At 41.4% G+C, this 22,766-nt stretch overlaps 1 protein-coding gene across 3 annotated transcripts in view; it reads right to left on the minus strand.

Moving 5' to 3' along the window:
• Positions 1-22,766, minus strand: part of EWSR1 (EWS RNA binding protein 1) — a 26,542-nt gene continuing 3,776 nt past the window's right edge. Inside the window, exons 2-17 of one of the 3 annotated variants that reach the window (XM_023646901.2) lie at positions 22,477-22,513; positions 22,284-22,335; positions 20,684-20,807; positions 15,841-16,027; positions 13,615-13,782; positions 11,701-11,912; positions 10,563-10,743; positions 7,836-7,873; positions 7,269-7,301; positions 6,838-6,956; positions 3,379-3,508; positions 2,343-2,465; positions 1,696-1,858; positions 1,155-1,252; positions 584-836; positions 1-398 (exon numbers count right to left, since the gene is read on the minus strand). In XM_023646901.2, the coding sequence (XP_023502669.1) occupies positions 359-398; positions 584-836; positions 1,155-1,252; positions 1,696-1,858; positions 2,343-2,465; positions 3,379-3,508; positions 6,838-6,956; positions 7,269-7,301; positions 7,836-7,873; positions 10,563-10,743; positions 11,701-11,912; positions 13,615-13,782; positions 15,841-16,027; positions 20,684-20,807; positions 22,284-22,335; positions 22,477-22,513 (1,958 nt within the window). In that variant the 3' untranslated portion in view covers positions 1-358. Of the gene's footprint in view, positions 399-583; positions 837-1,154; positions 1,253-1,695; positions 1,859-2,342; positions 2,466-3,378; positions 3,509-6,837; positions 6,957-7,268; positions 7,302-7,835; positions 7,874-8,781; positions 9,014-10,562; positions 10,744-11,700; positions 11,913-13,614; positions 13,783-15,840; positions 16,028-20,683; positions 20,808-22,283; positions 22,336-22,476; positions 22,514-22,766 lie in introns of those variants that run through there. The other 2 variants (XM_023646902.2, XM_023646903.2) reach the window with 2 other exon arrangements.

Consider the following 22,766-nt stretch of genomic DNA (forward strand, 5'->3'; position numbering starts at 1 on the left):
TGACTGTTTATAAACATTTGGAATTTTATTTAAAAAAAAAAAACATCACAACCATGAACATTGTTACAGTTAGAGGCCCTCTTGGTTCTCCACAATGATACTGAGCATGCTCACAAGGGATTCCCATTGTTAAGTCTTAGTTAAACAACCATCTTTAAATGAAGAAAAAAAAACTCGGCACACTACCATTTAACTTGTTTTAATGTTTCTTCACAAATGGTGAAAAATACTAAAGTACAGACAAGGAATAATCATAATGTTGTGGCCAACATTATAAATATGGAATTATAAATTTAAAACATTTTCTGGTTTAAAAAATAAATCTGGTAGTCAATGCAGCTCTGTGGGGTCTCTGCACCTAGTAGGGCCGGTCTCTGCGTTCCTGACGGTGCTCGCCTCTGGAAGGCAATAAGGAGAAGGGGCGAGGGTTAAAGTGGGGAAAGGAAGCCCTTCCACACAGACCTGAGCCCGGGGAGGCCTCCGGCCTCCTTGTAGCAGGGCGGGCGCGCTGCAGGCAAAGACGGGAAGCGGCTGCCCCGGCGATGAGCCCTGTGGCCCCCGGCTGGTCTTCACCCTCACATACTTATCCATTTTTCCAGGTCCTCCACGCCCGCCTCTTCTTCCTCCCATCTGTTCCATCAAAGGTCCAGGGGGTCCCCCGGGGCCACCTCGTCTTCCTCCACCAAAGCCACCTCGGTCCATGCCCCGGCCGCCACGGAAGCCACCTCTGTCTCCACCACGGCCACCTCTGAACATTCCACCAGGACCACCGCGGTCCATGAGGCCACCTCTTCCTCCTCGCATGCCACCAGGGCCACCTCTGCCGCGGTCACCACCTAAGGTAAGGGAGAGGACAGGAGAGAACAGATCAGTGGCAAGACAAAGAAAAAGGGTGGATGCAGAGGCTGCTCAGGATCTCCTGCCTTCTCCCAGAGCAGAAACAAAGCAGACACCTTCCTTGATCCAAACCTCTGGGTCACACTCTAGAAGTGATGACAGAACTGCAAGGGCCCCAGCACTAGGGCTGCACTTACTGAAACCACTCACTGACCTGGTTCTCAGCAGCGCGCAACTGTAGTTTACCAAGCCCACCAAGTTAACAAAAGAGGTTTAGTACCAAAAGCTGAGGGGATGCTCACAAAACCTGTACCTACCCGGGGGCGGAAAGGGCGGCGGGAGGAAGCCTTCAGGCTTCGGGGCCTTACACTGGTTGCATTCTGTTCTCCAGGCGAAGTTCTGGTTTCCACACCCCCTGTGTAAAATTGTATCACAAGAGAAATCAGCAATTGAACTAAGGAAGTTGAACAAGCAGAGGCGACACGAGCAGGCACATACTGTGCTCCACCACCACAAACACTGGGTCCCGGGTCAAACACCATTAAGAGAATCTGTCCACAGCAAATGGCTTTAGAGAGAGCGAGCCTCAGGCAGCAATGCACCCACAGGACCAGCGTCTGATCCAGCAAAACATCTGTACAGCCAGGGACACGTGGACCCTAGGAGTCCGGTGGACTGCGCCCTTCTTCAGAAGGCTCTGAAGCAGCTGGTGAACGATAGATTAGGTCACCTACCCCACGACAGAGCAACCAGGGTCATCATTATGCTCCTCTAGACAAAGAGAATCCAGCAGGCCTCCTCTCCAGAGTGGGAATGGGGTGAAATGTAGGGTATCAACTTGCCAAGAGAAGTACATACGGATTGGGGCACTGCCAGTCTCCAGCTCGGTGCTGGACGTTTCCTCCTCCGGATGGGTTCCCTCGGGAACCCCGGGGCCCTCTTGGGGGGAAGCCTCCTCTGTCTCCTCCACGGCCTCCCATGCGACCCATGGGACCCCCAGGACCTCCTGGGCCCCCTGGACCTGCAATAAGAAAAAGCAAATCATCTCCTCGCACCCGACTTGCTACAGGGAAATACATATCAATAAGATCACAGCTGTCTGTGAGCCACCATCTGCCCCACTCTCTTCCACAGGCCCCAGGGCCGAGCTTGTACTTCCCGCATACGTTACTTGAGTGAGTCCCCACAACGGTATGACTGCCAGCATTTTCATACAGATGCAGAAACCAGAGCAGAATAAGTAAATGGCAGCTTCAGGGTTGACACCCAGGCAGAGCGGTTCCATGGGGATTCCAACCTTCCTGACCGAGCAACCCACATTCTTTTCTTCCTTTTACTCCCACAAACTTCTACTGTCAGCATTCAATAGTCGAGTAGTGACCCTACACATCTTTACGTATTTCTAATGGGCTTGTCTTCACTCTAGAAATCGTTTCTCAGACAAAGGTAATAAAAAACGTTCAAAGCATCTCAGAGGTAGCTCAGAGAAGGTGCTCAGTAAATACCTCCACGGAGCGGCGGCGGCATCCCTCTGCCCTCACGGGGAGGCATGCCACCTCGCATGCTGTTCATCGGAGGCTTCTTCCGAGCAAGAGAGACTTTAAGTTTGCTCCCCTGAAAATCTTTCCCTGGAACAAGATAACAGAACATCAGTTACTCCCAACCTCCAATTCTCCCTCCTTGAGGGACTGCGCAAGGCTAGGCTACTCCTTTTTCACCAACTCCATGTCACCAACTCAACCATTCCCAATGTACAAGTGTGCCCTACTCATAACCTTCTCTAAGATCTTTACTGGCAAGGCCAGAAAAGGCCTTTACCCAGGATCAATGTCAGGGCTATATTAGAAACTCACACGTGTACTGGCTAAGATGTTTGTGGGGCTTTCTGTACCTTCTCACATCTGTACTCAGAAAAGCATTTACAACTTTTTTCCCCCGCTTTTCTCTCCCCTAATCCCCCCAGTATATAGCTGTATATTTTAGTTGTGGGTCATTCTAGTTGTGGCATGTGGGATGCTGCCTCACTGTGGCCTGATGAGCAGTGCTATGTCTGTACCCAGGATCCAAACCAGCGAAACCCTGGGCCGCTGAAGTGGAGTGCGCAAACTTAACCACTCGTCCACGGGGACAGGCCCACAACTTTTAAGCAAAGTGGATTTCTAATAATAACAACTGAAAATAAGGGATCTCCTAATCCAGGGTCAGCAGCTGGACCTTCACAAGGCTAAAGGGAGCCAGGCAAGCAGCTTCCTAACAGTCGGCCTGTGCTCTTCCAGGAGCAGACAGAGGGTCTTCTTGCTCCGACGGCCAAGCTCCTCCCTCCTGCCATGCCCTATAGTCACAAACAGGGACAATCTATCTGTCCCTCTAGCTACAACCACTTCAAAGACTGATGTTCTAACAGAGTTCAATACATTAGCAAGACCCTTTCTTTACTTGCAAGGTGACATGCAACAGTTGCTACAAGACCCTCTGTGTGCCCCAGAGCAGGCAGAGTACAGAATGCCAGTGAGCACACCCGTGTCAATCTAGGGCTCCTACCATCAAACCACTCCACGGCTGCCTTGGCAGTTGGCGGGTCTTCATAGGACACTGTAGCATCGCCTTTAGGCTTTCCTGTTTCCTTGTCCAAGTAGATATGGATCATGGGTTGTCCAGTTCTCTTGTTCATCTAGGCATAAAAGCATAGTTAGGTTGTGACCAGAATATACTAGTTTGGGAGGAAAAAGTCTATGTGAAATTCAAAGAAGTCCCATAAACTGTCAAAAGGAGTACTTTTTCACAGATACACATTCAGTAGGACGTTAACCTCTGAGTAGTGGACTTACAAGTGACTTACCTCCTAAATTGCTACAACAAATACATACTTAAGCTGACTTTTCCCTCTTACATGTGTTTTATCATAAAAACCAAAACAGGCCCAACCTTCCCAAGTGTGTAAGCGAACAGAACAGGCCACACTTCTTTCCTAGCAATCTGCTCCTGGTGTCCTGGCACCTGCCCCAACCTCCTCTATCCCTCACGGACAGGCACCCAGGGAGAGCAGCCACCTCTCAGTAAGCACTCAGGATTTGACGCCATCACATAAAACATGTCTCACGTAAAATAACAATTACCCTTAAATCATGAAATACAGTAGACAGGGCTCTGAGTGTGCTTAAAGCATTCTTTCTTTTTTTAAAAGACTGGCACCTGAGCTAACAACTGTTTTCAATCTTCTTTTTTTCCTGCTTTTTCTCCCCAAATCACCCCAGCACATAGTTGTATATTTTAGTTGTGGGCCCTTCTAGTTGTGACTTGTGGGATGCCGCCTCAATATGGCCTGAGTGGTGCCACGTTGGTGCCCAGGATCAGAACCGGCGAACCCCAGGCCAACAAAGCGGAACATATGCACTTAACCACCACGGGGCCGGCCTGTCGATTAGGGTTTTTAAGGAACTACATAAACTGATTCTAACACGTATATTTAGAAGAGCAAGGAGTAAACAGCAAAACACTCCAGAAGAAAAAGAACAAGTATTCGCCTTACTGGGTATCAAGACTTAGCATAAATAATTAGTAATTAACTCTGCTGTTAGCACAGGATCATACAAATTAACCAAAAGTATACACGGCAGCCAGGAAATAGATCCAAGAACTTTCTGTGCGACAGATATAGTACTATATACCACTGGGGAAACGATGGATCTTTCAATAAATGTTGCTGGAACAAAAGGTTTTGCAAATAGAAAAGAATAAAGACACAAACCAGTAAGGAAAAGACTGATAATGAACAGTTCAACTACATTAAAATTAAGAACTTCTATTGATCAAAAGAAAATGAATAACAAAGCTAGCCAGAAACTGGCAGACTATATTTGCAACACATACAAGGCTCAGCATTCAAACAATATAAACAACTATGAGTAAATCAACAAATGACAACCCAACCAAAAATGAGTACAAGAAACAAACAGGCAGTTCATAGAAGATGGTATGCAACTAGAACATTATTAGTAACCAGGAAAAAGCAAATTAAAACCACATTTCCATTTTCTTCTACCAAGCAAAAGTTAGCAAAAGTTAAAAAGTCAGGTGATTGCCATCAGTGGCGAGGATGTGATGAACGCGATCCCAGGACTGCTGGCAGAGTCTAAGTTGGCCAGCCATACTGTTACCTCGTGAAGTTAAACCTGTACACACACCTTAAGAACCAGCAATTCTACACCTGGGTCCGGTCGATCTTCATTATTCAGGGATTCAGTATTTGCAAATTTGACTACCTGCTAATATTTATGTGTAACTCCCAAATCAATACTTGTGGCACTTTGGTGGTTAATTGGAGGTAGGCACAGAGCGGCAAAAAATTAAAGTTGCTTGATGGACATGTTCCCAGCTGAGGGAGAACAAGATGACATTCTGCTCTCTTGTTCCAGCTCTCTCTAGAGATGACCAGAGGATGGAGCACAGTAGGGGACAGGGCAGTAGAGTTCAAGTTCTGACTCTGGGCCAGTTGGATGCATCTGAATACCAACTCAGGAAAGTCACTTAACACTTCTGAACCTTCTTTTTCTATGTAAAATAAAAATCTACCAGGATGAGTTGTTTCTAGAATTTATAATCTACGGAAGATATGTGTATGTATATATATGTGCACATACTTCCCCCAGAAGCAGTGGTTGACCATCCACTCATTTAGTGTGTATAGTGACTTGACACAATTTAACTACTGTGAAGAACAAGAATCAACTGTATATGTACACAAACTAGTGCACTGTTCACCAGGAGACGTGTCTAAGAAAGCTCACTGCAGCATGGCTTATATACTAGAAACCAAGGAACAGCCCAACTGTCTAGTAAGAGAATGTACAAGTAACTTGTGATGTATTCATAATGAGATACAGGATTCCCAAACTTTCCAGCTTCTGACCTAGGAACCCGTCCTCCACATCTCACAATCTCAATTTCTCTTAGACCTCCCCATCTAACAACTCCACGATCATTCTAGTAGCTCACACCAGTTTCTTTGAGCTTGCCAGGCAAGCTCCTGCCCCACGACCCCTGCCTTGCAATTACCCCCACTATTCTGAAACGACTTTCCCGCTCCGAGCGGTATGGCTCCATTCCTCATTTTATTCCTGCCCCTCTTGCTGTTACGACAGCAGAATGCTTATCATCATCTAACATACTGTGTTCCTTTTTACTGTATGTTCCCCACTACCCATAAACTCCAAGTGTTCTTATCTGTTTTTCCTGGTATCTTCCCAGAATAGTGCTGCCTGATAGTGGTGTTTAGTAACCATTCTTCACAATTATGTGCAAGAAATATTACTGAGGGTACATCTATAAAGAGAAGGGAATGACAAAATTCAGGATGCGAGAAGGGATAAAACTGGAAAGGGAAGAAATATGTCAGGTACTTCAAAGGTACTCATTAAGCTCTACCTCTTATGTTGACAAGTGGATACATAATCATCTATTATTTTTAAAACTATATATTATTATTTTTTTTTTTGGTGAGAAAGACTGGCCCTGAGCTAACACCTGTGCCAATCTTCCTCTATTTTGTATGTAGGATGCCACCATACCATGGCTTGATGAGCAGTGCATAGGTCTGTGCCAGGGATCCAAACTGCTAAACTCTGGGCCACCGAAGCAGAGTGCAAGAACCTGACGACTACACCACTGGGCTGGCCTCAAAACTATATATTCCATATTTCACAAAAGCAGTGTCCATATACAAGTTCTTACAATTAACTGATAATTATATCTCTATATAAAAAAACGCTGAGTTATCAAATATGCTTAAACCACGTTTAGTACTTCTTTTCTTAAAAAAAAAAAAAAAAAAAAAAAAAGTCTAAGTTTTTTGTTGTTGTTATTTTCAAGGAGCAAACCACAATAACATCCAGAAAGAAAAGTGAGGCGACTTCAGAAACAACTCTCATTGTCAATTCAGTCTCTTTAAAATGTTCTGCGGCTGGAAGATGTGTCAGATCACATGCTTATGCTTTTACTTACCTTAACAACTCCACACTGCTTAAAGAAATCTGCCAGATCATCTAGAGTCACATTGTCATTTAATCCTTGCACATAAATTGCACTGTTGTCAGAGTCTTCATCTGGATCTACAGGTGGGCCTTCCAGAGAAAAGGAGACAGGAGTTACTGTCATCTATCTATAGGGGCTTATTAACCAACTGGTCACTACTGCCCAGTGGTACTCATCATAAAGCTACACACAACTACCAACTAAACAGAATGCAACGGAACTTCTGGTTGGCTTTGCTTAAGGCTATTATGAGTCAGATGCTCATGATAAAGAAAGCTCACACTGCCCTTGACAGCAAGAATATCACATTGATCTATCAGGCTCTTGAACTCTAGGCATGTACTTACTTCTGTGCTATTCATTTACAAAGCACAATATAAAATTCAAGAATTCAAAATTACCTAGATCAAGATCTGGTCCTTCGTCCATGGGTCCTGCCAACCAGGAAAGATCATATAAGATATTATTAGTGCACGTCTTGCAAGCTACAAACCTTACAAACACACATAACTACCTACTACACCACCATTTGATGGGGCTTCATTAAATTCAAAATGACCCGCACTGCTAAAATGGAGCAGTGCCCCTTTAACATTTGTGAAAGGTTTGCTAGGGTTTGCTTTTTCTTTGCTGGTTTGCTTTTAAACCATTAACCAAATACACTCTCAATGCTTAGGTGCCAAATTAGTGTTAAATTTAAGTCAAAAATTTTCCTCCAAATAAACCAAATTTAAAAAATGTATTCTCCCCCATATTACAGAAGCAGTTGCTCAATACTTCAAGTTACCCTTTGTTTTGTAACCATAGGTTAACCTTATTACCCCTAAGACAATGCCGGCAGTACCCATTAGTCTCTTTTGTATAGATCATTTTTAAACCACTTATGAAACTAATAAAAAAATTATAGTTTTCTAAAAACTGACTGTATTTTTTTTAAACACTATCCATGGTAATACTCAAAAACTTACCACCAGGCTTATTGAAGCCACCTCGCTCTCCAGCGCTGCTGGGGGGATAAACGAAGAAATGAAGGCCTTTCCCTTTAAAAGCCAGTACCGCTCTGAGCCTTGGGGGGGCTCGTGGGGAAGAAGGGCACTGGCTAAACACATCTCCAAACAATGCATCTCTCTCATCTTGTCACTATGCCTTTCTTCAGGGCAGCTTGCTTAAATTTCCTTTATATACAACCTTGCTTGTCTGATTGTACACACCAGTGTGGTTGGTTCCTTTCATTTCGGGGGCTGGTATTAATAGTGCAATACTTGGCAAATTAGGGGTGAAAAAAATAAGATTCCCAAACACCCACCCCATCAGCTGAAAAACAGGGAGAGCTGGGTGGAGAAGAGTAGCAAGGTGGGGCAACTACTGTGACGGACCTTTCCATGTCCATAAAGGTGCACCCTCAAACTCTCCCAAGGGAGAGCCAAGTGAGGCCCTGGGCTTCCTAACAAGTCACAGTACAATAAAGCAGGAGACAACCACATTAAATGCCTACAACACACACCAGCGGACGCATCCAGCCAATCTTCAGCATAAAGCCATACATTTCAGGGCACTAAAGGATTTAACAATCGCTGTGAAAGGAGAATTTACAACAAATACCAAGGCTCAACGGACTGGGGGTGCAACTTTATAGACATATGAGTTGAGGATAAGGATGATGGCAGTATAAAATGACTGCCTTACAGATTTTAAAGGGGGAGGGAATATGATTTGGGCCTTTTTTTCCCTTTAATAAAGGCAGCTCCTTCATGGGAGGCCCTGAGCTTCTTCTAACCAGTATTGCACCTTTAATACCTGAATATACAATTTCAAGCTGTTGCATGCAGCTTTGTTTCCTTTTTAAAATTACACACCATAAAATGTTCTCTCTCTTTAAACACAAAAGTTTACACTTTAATGTTACACAATTCTAGAGTATTATACCTCCTCTGGTTCATTATCAAACAACAAGTATGCAGTTACCAAAGTTACAGAAGGATTCCATTTATACAATGAATACATTTTGTTAAAAATATTCTATGTATATTTTTCCTCTCCATATGGACACCGTGTCTAGTCCCACTTTTCATTATGCTGCCGGCTGAGTACTGAGTACGGGTACTTTTTAAGTATTGAAGTGTATACAAGGCTCTCACTTTGTAACCTGTAGCATATAAATGCGACAAAGCATGTTAAAAAGTTTCCACGTTTAACAGCCAATGAAAATATCAAAATACTGAGGCAATGAAAAAAGGGCATGTTAACAACATTGAGTGCCTTACCTGCAGAAGACACTGAAAACCATCACCACACCACAATAAAAAAGAGGGGAGGGGGGAATGCCCCTGTCCTATTCCCAAAGGATCCAACTGACTGCTTCACAGTCTGCTGAAAACCTATGGGGAAGCCATGATTTTTTCTATGGCTCCAGGAATTACTACTTCTGGAGTATTAAAATGAATAAATTTGAAATTGGTTTTGCAATTGAAAAATACTAAGAATTCTAGGTGATTGGAGACGTGATGATAGTAATTTCAAGTGTCTACGTCTATTTTAAAACATCCATAAAGAAGTGAAACCTTTATAATGGAATGACATTCTCCAAATCAGAAGATTGAGTTTACTTCATATCAAATTATTCATAAATTTTTGCATGTTGTAAAATGACTGTTTCTTCCAATAAAGATTTCACTAAAGACTGAAGTTATGCAGAATATGCAAAACAGTATTTTCAATTATCTTTCAATAGTAAACAGATTTGCTTAATAAAAAAACAGCAACTTTTTATCTATTCATTTTGAAGTCCACTTCTATTAAAAAAAAATCCTATTCAATTTTTCCTTGAACCAACAGTGGTACCAAATTGAATTTATACTTAACATTCTGCATAACTTTTTACTAGTTTATATAGGGACAGAACACACACAGAACTAAGCCTTCTGGATTATGTTAACCATCAACATTATACCTCACCTTCATCAAAATACAGACACCAGAAAGGGAAGAGGGGATAGGAGAAGGGAGGGGAGGGGCGGGCACAGGCAGCAGGGTTATGTTACTCATCTAAACAAAGTTTTCTAAACCAGATTGTGCCATCAATCAAAATGGTCAAACCGATTTAGACTTCTCAAAATCTCCAATGGGGAGTGATGCTATAATTATACACATTACTCTGCAAAAAGTTATTGGATTTTTTGTGTACCAGGTGCACCCGTTCAAGGGTTATGGGACCAAGATCTTCATCATTATGTTCGACAGTTCCGAGTACAAACAGAAGTTGGGAACAAACATTGTGGAAGACAGCTGCATTCCTTTCCTGTGGTATATACACCAGGTATTTCAAGACAACCATTCAGAGGCAATTAGTTAAAAACCTAAGGTTGTTAGAAGGGTTGTGTGTGTTCCATCCCAAGGCTATCACCCACAGAGGCTTTTGACCTCTGGAAACCATGAAGGGAACTGAAAGCTCTAGTTTCAAAACCATTCTTTGTTCTCTCCAACCCAACCAAGTAGATTGGCAGGGGAAAAAGCAAACTGCCACTTAATATATGCCACAAAGATGACATTTCCATGTTTTAGAGGATGGCTTGGGCTCAACAGATTGTCCATGGAAATGTAAAAAAAAATTTCTTATGTCTTTCAGTCCCTTCTTTCCATTGAAAATCCTACGGATGAAACAAAATTAGGTAAAAGGAGAAAAGGTTTGCTCTTACCCCATTCCACCGCGTCCTCCTCCCCGCCCACCTCTGCTCATGCCTCCACGATCAAATCCCCCTCTTCCCCTGCCCCGGTTATCAGGGCCACTCATGCTCCGGTTCTCTCCTGGTCCGGAAAATCCTCCAGACTCCTGCCCATAAACACCCATGCTACTGGGGTGGTCCTGTCGGAATGAACCTGAGGAAAGAGTCACATCTGTAAGCCATGGACCAGCATTTACACCACTGCCTGTTTGTACTTTCTCCCGGAATCACAGAATTCTCAATTGCAAGGCACTATCTTCTTTACACCTGATAAAGCACCCCGAACCAGTAGGCTCTTTTAAGTTGACCAAAAAAATGCTGGTTCATAAAGGCTGAAGTAACCGTATATGGTTAAGCCTGAAATAAACCACTTGCAAACAAAAAAGAGCTCTCTGGCCAACAGTTTACAGGGTTCCGTATCCAAAGACGTCTCCAAAAGCTGCTTCTTTAAACTACACTCAAGAAACCAAAGCAGGGCCAGGTTTCTTAGGGTTTTAGCGTGTTGCTAAAAGTTGGGCTCCATCAAGCAGCACTACTCATTTCATAGTCATGAGACATGCCCACGGACAGAATTTAATCAAAAAACAAGCACAATCCAGGTAGAGATTAAATTGTGAAGACAGCTTTGTGCTTTTGGTTACTTCACATAAATAAAACTCTAAGTATTCTGTGAAGAGGATTTTTTTTTTTAATGAATGTAAACAAAAGACAAAATCAAAACACAGCATTTCCTTGACTATTGAAACCGCAGTAGTCTTCAATAGCTACCTGCTCACTCTCTTAATGACTTGCGGTGGGAAGGCCATAAGGAATGCTGGCTTCACTCACTGCATATGACCTCCCCAAAGAAAGCAGGGCTGGGAGTCTAAAACATTTTCTCTGGTCAGTTACAAACTCTCTTTTCCTTTTTTTTGGCAAGGCATATTAATAACAATTAAATTGTAGAAAAGCACTGAAGCCTTTATCGGGACATCCAAGCTGTCAGCATGGACGTTATGCCCTAAAGATGCATCTTGGAGTCCAAAAGTAAACAAAGGTAAAGAGCATTTCCCCGTGTCCAGTAACTCCAAACATAATCATTCTTATTTGGTTTTCTCTCTTAGCAACTCACTCTGCTGCCCGTAGCTGCTGCTCTGTTGGCTATATTGACTTGGAGCCTGGCTGTAGGATCCAGTTTGGGGGGGGTAACTAGTGGGCGGCTGCTGCCCATAGCTGCTTTGTTGACCATAGCTACTCTGCTGTCCATAGCTGCTCGGCTGCCCATAGGTGTTCTGCTGAGAGTAACTGCTCTGATCATAACTAGTCGGCTGTGTAGAGGAATAGCTGAAAGAAAAAAAAAGAGCTTTTTAGGAAAGAGAGGCTTACTTCTTTAAGCTCCCTAAACACGAGACATTTATAGAAACCCTTAAAAATGCAGTTACTTTCCACGTATCAACAGTCTGAACTTAAAATAAGCACATATTTTTGTATTTAGAACAAAGCTTTAAATAGGAGGAAGAGAGTAATTATTTAAAACAACTTATCGGTACAATGCACAACCCTTAGAGAGTCCCCCTATTACCTCCCCCCTCCATAAAAAAGAAACATTTATTTTCAACTAAATGCAAGGCAGATTTGGGAATTTAGGTGCTTCCTGTAATGAAGGAAGAATACGCACAAATGCGCTCAGGGAAGGCTGACCCAGTGAGAAAGGCACTGAGAAAAAGGAGGCAGAGTAAAGTGTGGCTTTCAGTCTAAGCCTGCCTCCAATAATTCCCTTGAGTGATGACAGAGACTTTTCTGAAAGTACAAGGCCGCTTGGGGTGTGTGCCCACACAGAAATGGCAATTTTCTCTTGAAGATTTGTCTAAGTTTCAAGTTGCTTCACTATAGTTTCAAACTTTTAGACATGCCTCATTGTCTAATGAAATCTGGATATTCATAAAGAAAAGGTGGATAAGGACAGCTCAGAATCAAGGCACTGTATGCTTTGACATGTCAACTGCATGGTAGGGAAACTAATCAAAGATACATTCTTACATAGAAATAAAGCGTAAAAGAACTAGTCTTAAACTCCAGCTGAACCATTATAATGAAAAACAAAACAGACGACACATTTTAAAGTTCAATTAAACTAAGTCTCCATCACTACATCCCTTCCTACAGTGGTATGGATTCAACAGCCTCTCTTCACCAAACATCCCTATTCAACTCATCAGATTAACTGCTCTTGGCGTAACAGGTACGGGTGAGAGCTGTGGACAAACTGCCGTAAGCCCTGCCCCTCGTTGCTCCAAGCTGTACAGAGACACTTACCCAGTCAGCTGTATTTGCTCCTAAACCTGTTCGCGTCTGCTGTACTTTAATGTCAAACCAATGAAATAAGTGCAAAAAATGGAACTGTTACTTCCTAGCAAAACTAACTCAACATTTTAGGACACAGTTCAGACAATTCATTTGAAAACTTGCTTCAAATTAAGTAGCAGTGAGACAACCTGCAGTCCTTCGTCTACTTTAAACAAACCAAAACTGAACACTGTAACTGCTACTGCGGTTAAGGGTTAACAGAGGACAGAGAATGCGGAATAAACCTGTAGACAAAAGAAAAGGCCTTCGACCAACCATTCAAAGACTAGCGCATACATGGATCTCTGAGTTAAGTTAAATATAAAATAATTAAGCAAGTTTCTGTTTTTATAATGCCCTGCACCTCACCCATCGAGGTGGCTCCTATGGTTCTGTTTACCTTTTATATACTGCTGTTTCTCATTCATCTGAATTAACTAAAAGAGCAAAATTAAAAGGAAGAAGCTATAGTAGTAAAAATGTTTTTGTTTGTATTTAGAGAAGAGAGTTAGTGGCTGCTGGGTACTGCTATGGGAACCCAGCACTGAGGTCTTAATGTCACAGTATGTGGTCAGGCTTATCACTGGGAGAATCAGACAACTTATCTCACTTGAGGAAGCAGAAGCGAGCCGGTCAACAGCCTGCAAAAACTGTTTTGTTATCCTACTAGCTCACTGGCCACGAGAATGAAGACACTGACCTGGTAGGAGGATAGGATGGTGGTGCCGTGACTGGCTGCATGGGGTAGCTCCCAGGTACCTGGGGATAACTGTAGTTACTCTGTCCATATCCTAGGCTGGGCTGGTTGTAACCCCCTGTGCTAGATTGAGGTTGACTAGTCTCAGCGGGTTTGTTACCATCCTGCGGTCTAAAAGGAGAAATAAAAAAAGTGAGATGTTTTTTCTTAACCACAAAGCTCTTGGGTAAGAACTCTACAATCTATGAGCAATATGCAATGTTAGAATTGAGCTTGGAAATAAATACAATTGTAAAGTGAAATACATCAAACCCAACATCAGACAACTGTGTTTGCTGGAAAAGAACATTGAGGAAGGAGAATTAATCACACCCACAGAAGAGACAGTAACATGCTTCATTCATTCCATATTAACAGCTATAAAAGAGGCAGTCATCATATTCAGCATTGCCAATTTAAGTGATGTGGGAGGAGAGGTGGATTATTAAGGAAAAAAATGCTTTTTCTCAAAAAGGACTGTTGAAAACAAACAAGAAACTTCAACAATAAATGTAAGTTTTAGGTTAGCATAACATTTATATAAGTCCATGGCATTTAGAAGCTTGGACTTGGGCTTATGTTTCTAATTTATTAAGAACAGACCTGAAAAAACATCTCCTAACTTGGACTGCCATAGATAATCTAATCTGGCCTCAAAGTCTCCATAATGGAAACGGCAGAGTAGGGCAGGGAGACGCCCCCTCCTCCCATGCTCAGATAAACTAAGAAATATCCTTGTTAAGTGATGAAAACCAATCCCAATCCCAAGGAAAAAAACACAGGTGTTTCTATTACCTCTCAGCCCTAACAGTTTGCAACAAGGTTGTAGCAAAATGAGCTTGAGCTTTTTTAAGCAAAGCCCCAAGAATCAGTAGGCAGACCAGAGAGGACCCGGAACTACTAGTTTCTTCAAAAAGCTGAAATGGGCCACAAACCCCTCTTTCCAGTGGAAAAGAGAACAGCTGTTATTGATCACGAGACAGCCGTTTTAAAGTGGTAAGGACTCAGAATTGAGAAAGAAGAAAAAGGATGATTTATAAAAACCCAATATATAACACCCCCTCCCCCAGCTATGGTTTGGATATACTGTTGCAACGAAGCATCATATGGGATGTCAAACATCCGATAACACTCTGAAATGCCTAGGTCAAGTAAAATGGGGCCCTGTAGGAATCAGTTAGTTTAACCTAACTACGACACAGGCTGTCTAGCAAAGTATCAAGTAGCTCTGATTACTCACTGTGCATTTTAGAGGTAATTTCATGAGTCTTTGCTAGAGCTAATCTCTTACCTCTACAGTAGACAAAAAAGGCTAGGTTACAAGTTGATCTCGTTTATTCCCTAAAAAGTCTTCTTTCAAATCAGAATTCAATGTTCCTTCAAGACTGTACGCAGAAGCCACCTAAGTGCATTGCCTAAAGCAAAGACCTGAAATCTTCTGTTAAGTAATAATTAATACTGCTTACCTGCTAGTCAGTCATGGAGTATGAACTCTGTTTGCCCGAATATTCACCCCACAGCAGGGTACCCAGCTAAGAATTTATACTTGCCTGTGATATTTAGATTACCAAGCCACTACATCATACAGAGAAAATCACATCAACTCCTTAAACTGAGGCACCAATGCTTGACTTCCGGATATGGAACTATCCTTTACTGGCACATGGATCATATGACAACTCTTCAATCACAGGATGCTACCCGCCTACCACCCCTGCACTGTGAACTACCATATTTTGTCCAAGGAGAAAGCTGATACCCATTTACAGGGGCAATAAAGCCAAAGGTAAAAGCATCAAAAGTACAATTCTATCAGTTGTTCTGCTGTGAGGGAAACCACACGCTGAATTTTCTTCTGGGTTTAGATAAATATATCTAATACAATAGCCTCCTCCTACCCTAAAAGGTCACTCTTCTGAAACTAGACAACATGTTCAGTGACATTCCTCATTTTGACCCCTGGATGGCACCATTTCTCTACTAAATGGAGAATAATGCGTTTGTGGTGTGCTCTAGCACATTACTGTAACAACTATTAAGAACACAGTCAACATCTAAAATTAAGTATGTGAGAGTAGCCATTAAGAAGGCACTAAGTCATGGATTCTCTAAGTAAGCACAGTTCCTTTCTTTCCCGAAAACCTGAGGCTGATGCACTATAGAGTCAGGAGTAGGTGAGCGTCGTCTTACCTTGCAGGTGCGGTGGCTGCTGGCTGCTGCCCGTAGGCTGGGTAAGCAGGCTGAGTGCCATATGCAGACTGAGCTGCATAGGAGGCCTGGGTGGTAGTGACCGTAGCAGTGGTGGTATCATAAGCACCAGTGCCATACCCCTGGACAGGCTGACTGTACGCCTGGGGGGCAGTTGGAGTAGTATAACCTAGAACAAAGGAGAGCTACATCAGATTTCTGGCTCCTCAGAGAGCTGCCTAGACACTCATTAACAGAACAATTTGTACACCACCTACCTTCCACCATGATGACATTTAACTCCTTTAAGTATTTTCCCTTCAGTAAGAGTAGCAACAAAGCAGTATTTAAAGCTAAGTTCTCTGAAAGTATCCAGTTTTCAGCAAAGCACTGTCTCTTTTACTTTAAACTACACCTAACAGGAGGGGACAGAGTATGCTACAGAAAAGTGCTGGTATAGAAAACAGGATTTCTTCTGCCCCACCCCCCAATATTTAAAAATGAGACAAGCCTGCTTTTGCTAATTCTACATAGGTTTTGCTAGCAGGCCTTCTTAACAAGCTTCTCAACTAATTACTTAAGTACTCAAAAAAAACTTTCAAGTAGGAATAAAATGCCCCAGAAAGGGAAGTAAAAGGCCAACGACAGCATCTTAGAATAGCTACAAAATAATGGTCCAGGTACTAGTTTTAGTATTATAGCCTATAATTTGGAATTACTTGCTTTCAGTCCCAAGTACCGCACCATGGGCAGTTCATGTTAAATTTAAGGAAACTGGAAATTCCAGAGAGCACTGTTTAATTTTCAGTGGGAGATGTTAACAATTGATTGAAGACGCAAAGAACCGCAAATTTTGTTTCAGGTAACAACTCAAAAAACACCTGTTACCAGCACTAACATTTGAAACGGCATGAGTAATAAAGATACACTACCAATTCTATTTCCTTAAGCATAACCAACAAAGCGTCTCCTAATTTTTTTTTGTAAATTATCTTAAATTTAACTTAATACTCCCCGAATAAACCTTTAAAAGGTAAATGTTTTCCACATAAAACTGTCTGAGATTCTAGGCTGGTCATCAAATTACTCACCTCCACTCCTCTCTTATTTTCTCATCACAAATAAGAGTCTTTTTCCTGCTCACCACTATAGAAGGTGGCCCTAGATGCCCCCTTCTATTTTCCTAACCCAATGTCACAAATACCTGCTCTCACAGGTGTGCGGCAGAGCAAGCAGGTTCTCTCCCTAGTTCCTGCCTCTGCCAGACCAGGCAGGATCCACACCCTTCCATTTGGAACTTCAGGATGAAGTGTGACAACCCCTTCTCCCCGCAAAATCTGTAGCTTCTAACTTGAGTCCCTCTCCTGTGAGAGAAGTTATAACCTTCCCCGGTGTGAGGCTCTCCTCCCTCCTACTCCTCCTCGTGGTCAGTGAACACAAGGATGCCATGCAATAACAAGTTGCATCTAGTTGTCTGCATTTATATCCATCACAGAAAAATCCAAATGTCACTAAAGTAAAAAAGAGCTCCAGTAGTTAAACCAATTCTTGAATTAAGACTGCTCATTTTAGTTAAGGTTTAGGGCCTTAAACTTCAGTTAGAATAAAGTGTCCTCATTATACACACAACTTACTGGCCAAAAACAAATACTAACTTCCCTTTGTACGATCTAAAGTGTCACCTTTTGTAGCACAAAGTATAATACTTTCTTCTCCATCCCAAACATTTTAACAAGATTCTGGAATTAATTATACACAAATACAGTAATTTCTTTCTCAGAACTGTTGGGTTGAAATGTATATGAAAGCATTTTCACAAAACAGGGAGCCCCAAGCAATGGAAGTTTTTTGAGCTGGCATGTTGTTCATCTGAACTGTTTATTTAAAATTTCTCTGCAGACCTCTAATGTCAATCATGTAAAGTAGCCATTTATTTACAATTAAGTGGAATCTAATTCCACCTACCCTATTACTCCTACACAGATTTTTTCCCCCTACATGACAGGCTGTAAGATTTACAAGAGCACTTAAACACCACCACCAAAAAAGCTAAAACTGATCAGGGGCAATAAACTCATGTCATAAAACTATGCAGCAACAGTTAGAGCCTTGTAGTGCTAAAGATTACAGTAATAGACACTGGGTTAATTAATCTTTTCATTAATCTGTAGTACCCACACAAGCAGCCAAGCAAAATAAGCAAAAATTAACAGAGCAAAATAATGACAACAAAAAAGACCAAAAGCAAAAAGACAACACATGTACTATGTGCTGATGACTTTAAGGAAAAACATACACAAACTGACCAAAGTTTTGGTTCAACTTGAACAGTAAAAATTCAAGTTTAAGATTTCTGGGGCTGGCCCTGTGGCTGAGTGGTTAAGTTCACATGCTCTGCTTCAGTGGCCCAAGGCTTCGCCGGTTCAGATCCTGGGTGCGGACATGGCACTGCTCATCAGGCCATGCTGAGGTGGCATCCCACATGCCACAACTAGAAGGACCCACAACTAAAAATATACTACTATGTACCAGGGGCTTTGGGGAGAAAAAGGAAAAGTAAAATCTTAAAAAAAAGAAAAAAAAGATTTCTATTGCAATTAATGAAGTGAAATTTATTTATATAGCCGCTTTCTCATGAAACTTAATTAAAAAAAATTCTAGAAGAAAGTGTCTTTTTATACATCCCTCCCAATAATTATCCATGACTTTTATGTGTAAGGGCAGCATGACGCAAGGAAAAAAGTAGTTAAGTGTGCGTCAACCCACTTACTACCTGTTAGGGTCCTAACTTAGTGTGGTTCAGCCTCAGTTTGGTCATCAGATTTAATTTTCGTTTCCACACTCCAAAGGCTGATGGGGGGATAAAGGGAGATATGAAGAGTCCTCCATAAAGTCTATATGAACATTCCTTATTAAGTGCCATCTCTAGCTCATCTAAGTTACTAGTTTCTGTATTAGAATGTCCTACACTGTTCATGCCCATAGTCATGATGGGACGTTTTTTCAATCAACGACAATTCAAGTAACATGGCTCTAGAGAATCTAGAACACCAGTGACCACTGCATTTCCTACAAATGACTTTATCATGTCCCTATAAAATAATCTAGAGACTCCAAAGGCTAGATCTAAGCCGTATTATTTATTTTCAAATGATACTTCTTTTTTTAAAAATGGCCAAGGTGGTCAAAAGATACAAACTTCCAATTATGAAATAAATAAATCCTGGGGATATACAGTACAGCATGGTGACTACAGTTAATAATTCTATACTGCAAATTTGAAAGTTGCTAAGAATGTAGATCTTAAAAGTTCTCATCACAATTAAAAAAACCCCTTACTATGTGCGGTGATGGATGTTAACTGTGGTGATCATTTCACAATATTATACAAATAACAAATCACTATGCTGTACATCTGAAACTAATGTCCATTATATCGCAATAAAAAAACGTAATAGCTTGAATACGTAAAGTCTGCCTCACAATTTCAAAATTCTGTACTAAAAATTTAAACTGTATAGCTCTAGTTCCAGCTTTTCCTACAGTTGCAACTAATACCAACAGAAAGTTTAATCATTCCCCATCCTATTCAAGATACGCATTAGAGAGAGAGAGAGAGATTAGGAAGTACTTCCCATCAAATCCAGGACACTGTTACTACTCAATGAGATAAATTACAGTAGGTTTCCCCCTACCAAAGACTCTGATAGACTATATATAACTTGGGGAACTGAAGATAGTTTGAAAATAAGAGTTTTTACATCTTTAAGTCTTTTGTATGAGATATTCTTTTACAATAATAATAATAAAGATGGGAGTGGGTGGGTGGGGAGAAGGTAGGGATCCTGAAATGATACACAGCACTAAACAAAAAAATTTTCATACACTCGACTGTCAACCCCAGTATTAGGATACGATTTATTCTAATTCTTAGAATAGTTTATTTTTTTAGCTCCCTGGAATATATATTTACAAAGACATACTATGAATTAAAATAATTCATTAACACTTAAACAGAAAATAAAACGTGTCCAGACTGGAAACCAACCAACAGACAAACATAATACATGCAGGGTGGCAGTCTGCTCCTCTAAATAAATCTAATCATGCAATCTATCCTTCAGGGAATAGGGGGAAATCGGCTAGGGAGTAGTCATCTGAAATACCTTTGGGAAGGTGAACTATTATTAAGGCTTGATACAAAATAATGTAAAAATAAAGCAAAACCTTTCCCAAAATTCACATGAAGAAAAGGACATGGATCTGCAAATGGCACCTGAAGCAGTTTTCCATTAGCACCTTGTGTGTGATGTTAGAAAGTCTGAGGGTTAAACAAATGAAAACACCTAAAGGGTTAACATTACAGGGTTAGACAAGATGGAAAGCATTTCCCATGCAAGAATGAGCAGGATAGTCAAACCTGTACTGGTCCCTTCTACTGTGGAAAGCACAAAACAAAAAGTAGAGGGTACACTATCAGATGAAGCAAACAGATGTGAAAATCAGTTTGATTCTTAAGCAGCTCAGTTTAAGAAGGCTCCTTCTTACCCAGTTTTAGCATAAGCACAATCTTTTATATATTCTCCATTTTGTCGTGAGATTATTCAATACACTGTGTAAAATAGTTAAAAGGAAAAGTTCTTTTTTCCCTTGGAATTCATCCCACCCATATTCTATTAGACATCCCTCAAGGAGAACATAAGGGAAAGGAAAAAAAAAAAAATAGCTTCTCTGTAGAATATACCTAGATGCCAAGGTATGGACCAGAATATACACCTAAGAGCACAAGTAAGAAGCAAACACCCTAGGTGACGTGACCCAGAAGTCTTTCCAAGGCAGACCTTACCAGTGGGAGGCTGTCCATAAGAAGTTGCATAGGCGGTCTGCCCATAGGTCGCAGTGGTCTGAGCCTGGGTATAGCTGACATCAGTGGGCTGTCCATAGGTTCCATAACTTTGTTGCCCATATGCCTGCTCAAAGAAAATTAATGCAAGAACTTCAAATATGAATCTTATATTTTGGCAATAAAATAGACTGACTTACTCCTAAGTTTCTGAATTGGAGAACCAAAGTAAAAAAAACTGCTTTCCAGTTTCATGAATGCTTGTCTTCCCTCATCTAATTCACTCATATTTTCATAAACTTAACTACAAAAAAATGCCTGAGATAATGAGACAAAATCTCAGTTAACTACACAAGAAATTAACAAGACACTCTCAAGGGAGGAGCAATAAGGGACCGGGTGTATAAGTGCCACACCTAGTGTAGCACAGTTTTAGCAAGTGGAAACAAATGTTAGTAAGACAAAAAGAACAAAGAGAAAAAAATGAAAACGGGGTTAAAATCTGTGCGAAAACTTTGAAAACCAGATTTTCAGCATGACACAAAGATTTAAAAACTATTATACCACTTCAAAGAAAATGAACTAGACACTGGATGTCTCCCAAGTTTAGCGCATCTAGAGCACTGTCTTCTGAACTTGGACATCAGTAATACTCTAAACTTGGCAAGGAGTGAGGTGTTCTTTCAGATATTAGCAAGGTCAAGTTGTAGATTTGAATGACCAGTTATGTAAGATCTGCCAGAGACATCACATTCTGCCTATCCTAAAATGTTTCCACAGCAGAGTCGTTAGTGTTCCTTTTATGCCATGGACCATTTCAGAAATTGAGGTGATCTTGAGAACAATAGGAGGCTAATTTCCAGAATCTGTTGGCCTAGGCTTTTAAACAAAGATTCATGTACTGGAAAGATCTCAGAAGCTCCACTGCGAGGGCAACCCTAAGAGCTGATCCCCACACTTACTGTGAGACCACTGGCAAATGACACATTATCTATGCACTGCAGCTTTTTCATCTGCAAAATGTCATAATATCACCTTCTTTTACAGAACTGCCGTATGATTAAGTTAGATAAATTTGACCATAATACATACAATATACAGAAGGACCAAGTATGGAGCAGGGCACCTAACTTGTAATATGACATTAGAAAGATATGGAGAGCTAGCAATTCCTAGTTTGGGGATGGTTTCACTTACAATGGCGCTCCCACTGTGAAAATGTTAACTATCTGGGTATTTTATGATTACAAGCACATTACAAGTTTCTATTACCTTTTTTTGAGGGGTGGGTAAAAATTTTATTTTTCCCTTTTCTCCCCAAAGCCCCCAGGCACAAAGTTGTGTATTTTTAGTTGTGGGTCCTTCTAGTTGTGGCATGGCGCCTCAGCATGGCCTGATGAGTGGTGCCATGTCCGTGCCCAAAATCTGAACTGGCAAAACCCTGGGCCGCTGAAGCAGAGCATGCAAACTTAACCACTCAGCCACAGGGCCAGCCCCTCTATTACCTAATTTTTGAAAAAGATCTATGCTAGCTATTGTTTTAATGGCCGATAGAAGTATTTCACTCGGGGATGCAGCCACACGTAATTATTTTAAAGATTACCTGGGTGGTCTGTGCATATCCTTGAGTGGGCTGGGCGGTGTAAGCGCTGTAGCTGTAAGAGAAATGAAATGCAAGAAATGAACGTAGAACATTCAGATTCCATTACTAAATCCTCTAAAACCATAGGAGACTCTGCACTCTAAAAACATTAATCAATAACACCCAAAGTGTTGTAAATAAAAGACTGACTTACCCTTGCTGGGCTGCAGCTTGGCTATAGGTACTGTAATCTAGAGGAAACAAGAAGAGAAAATAGTGTGAAGTCAGCAGAAACAAGCAGCAACAAAAGGGGGAAGGAATTCAGGTGACAGGAAGATGAATTCTTTAAACTGTTTAGAGGGGACCTACAGGCCAAAAAAAGTTGAAATGAGTACCTCTTAACAACAAACCAAAAAATAAGTCTAAGCCAGTTAAACTCAGAAAGTTTGAACACAGTGTGAGCTAATGAGGTCAAGATCAGCTGATTTGGCAGAGATACTTTGC

This window comes from Equus caballus, chromosome 8 (genome assembly GCF_041296265.1).
Source record: "Equus caballus isolate H_3958 breed thoroughbred chromosome 8, TB-T2T, whole genome shotgun sequence".
Lineage (NCBI taxonomy): Eukaryota > Metazoa > Chordata > Mammalia > Perissodactyla > Equidae > Equus > Equus caballus.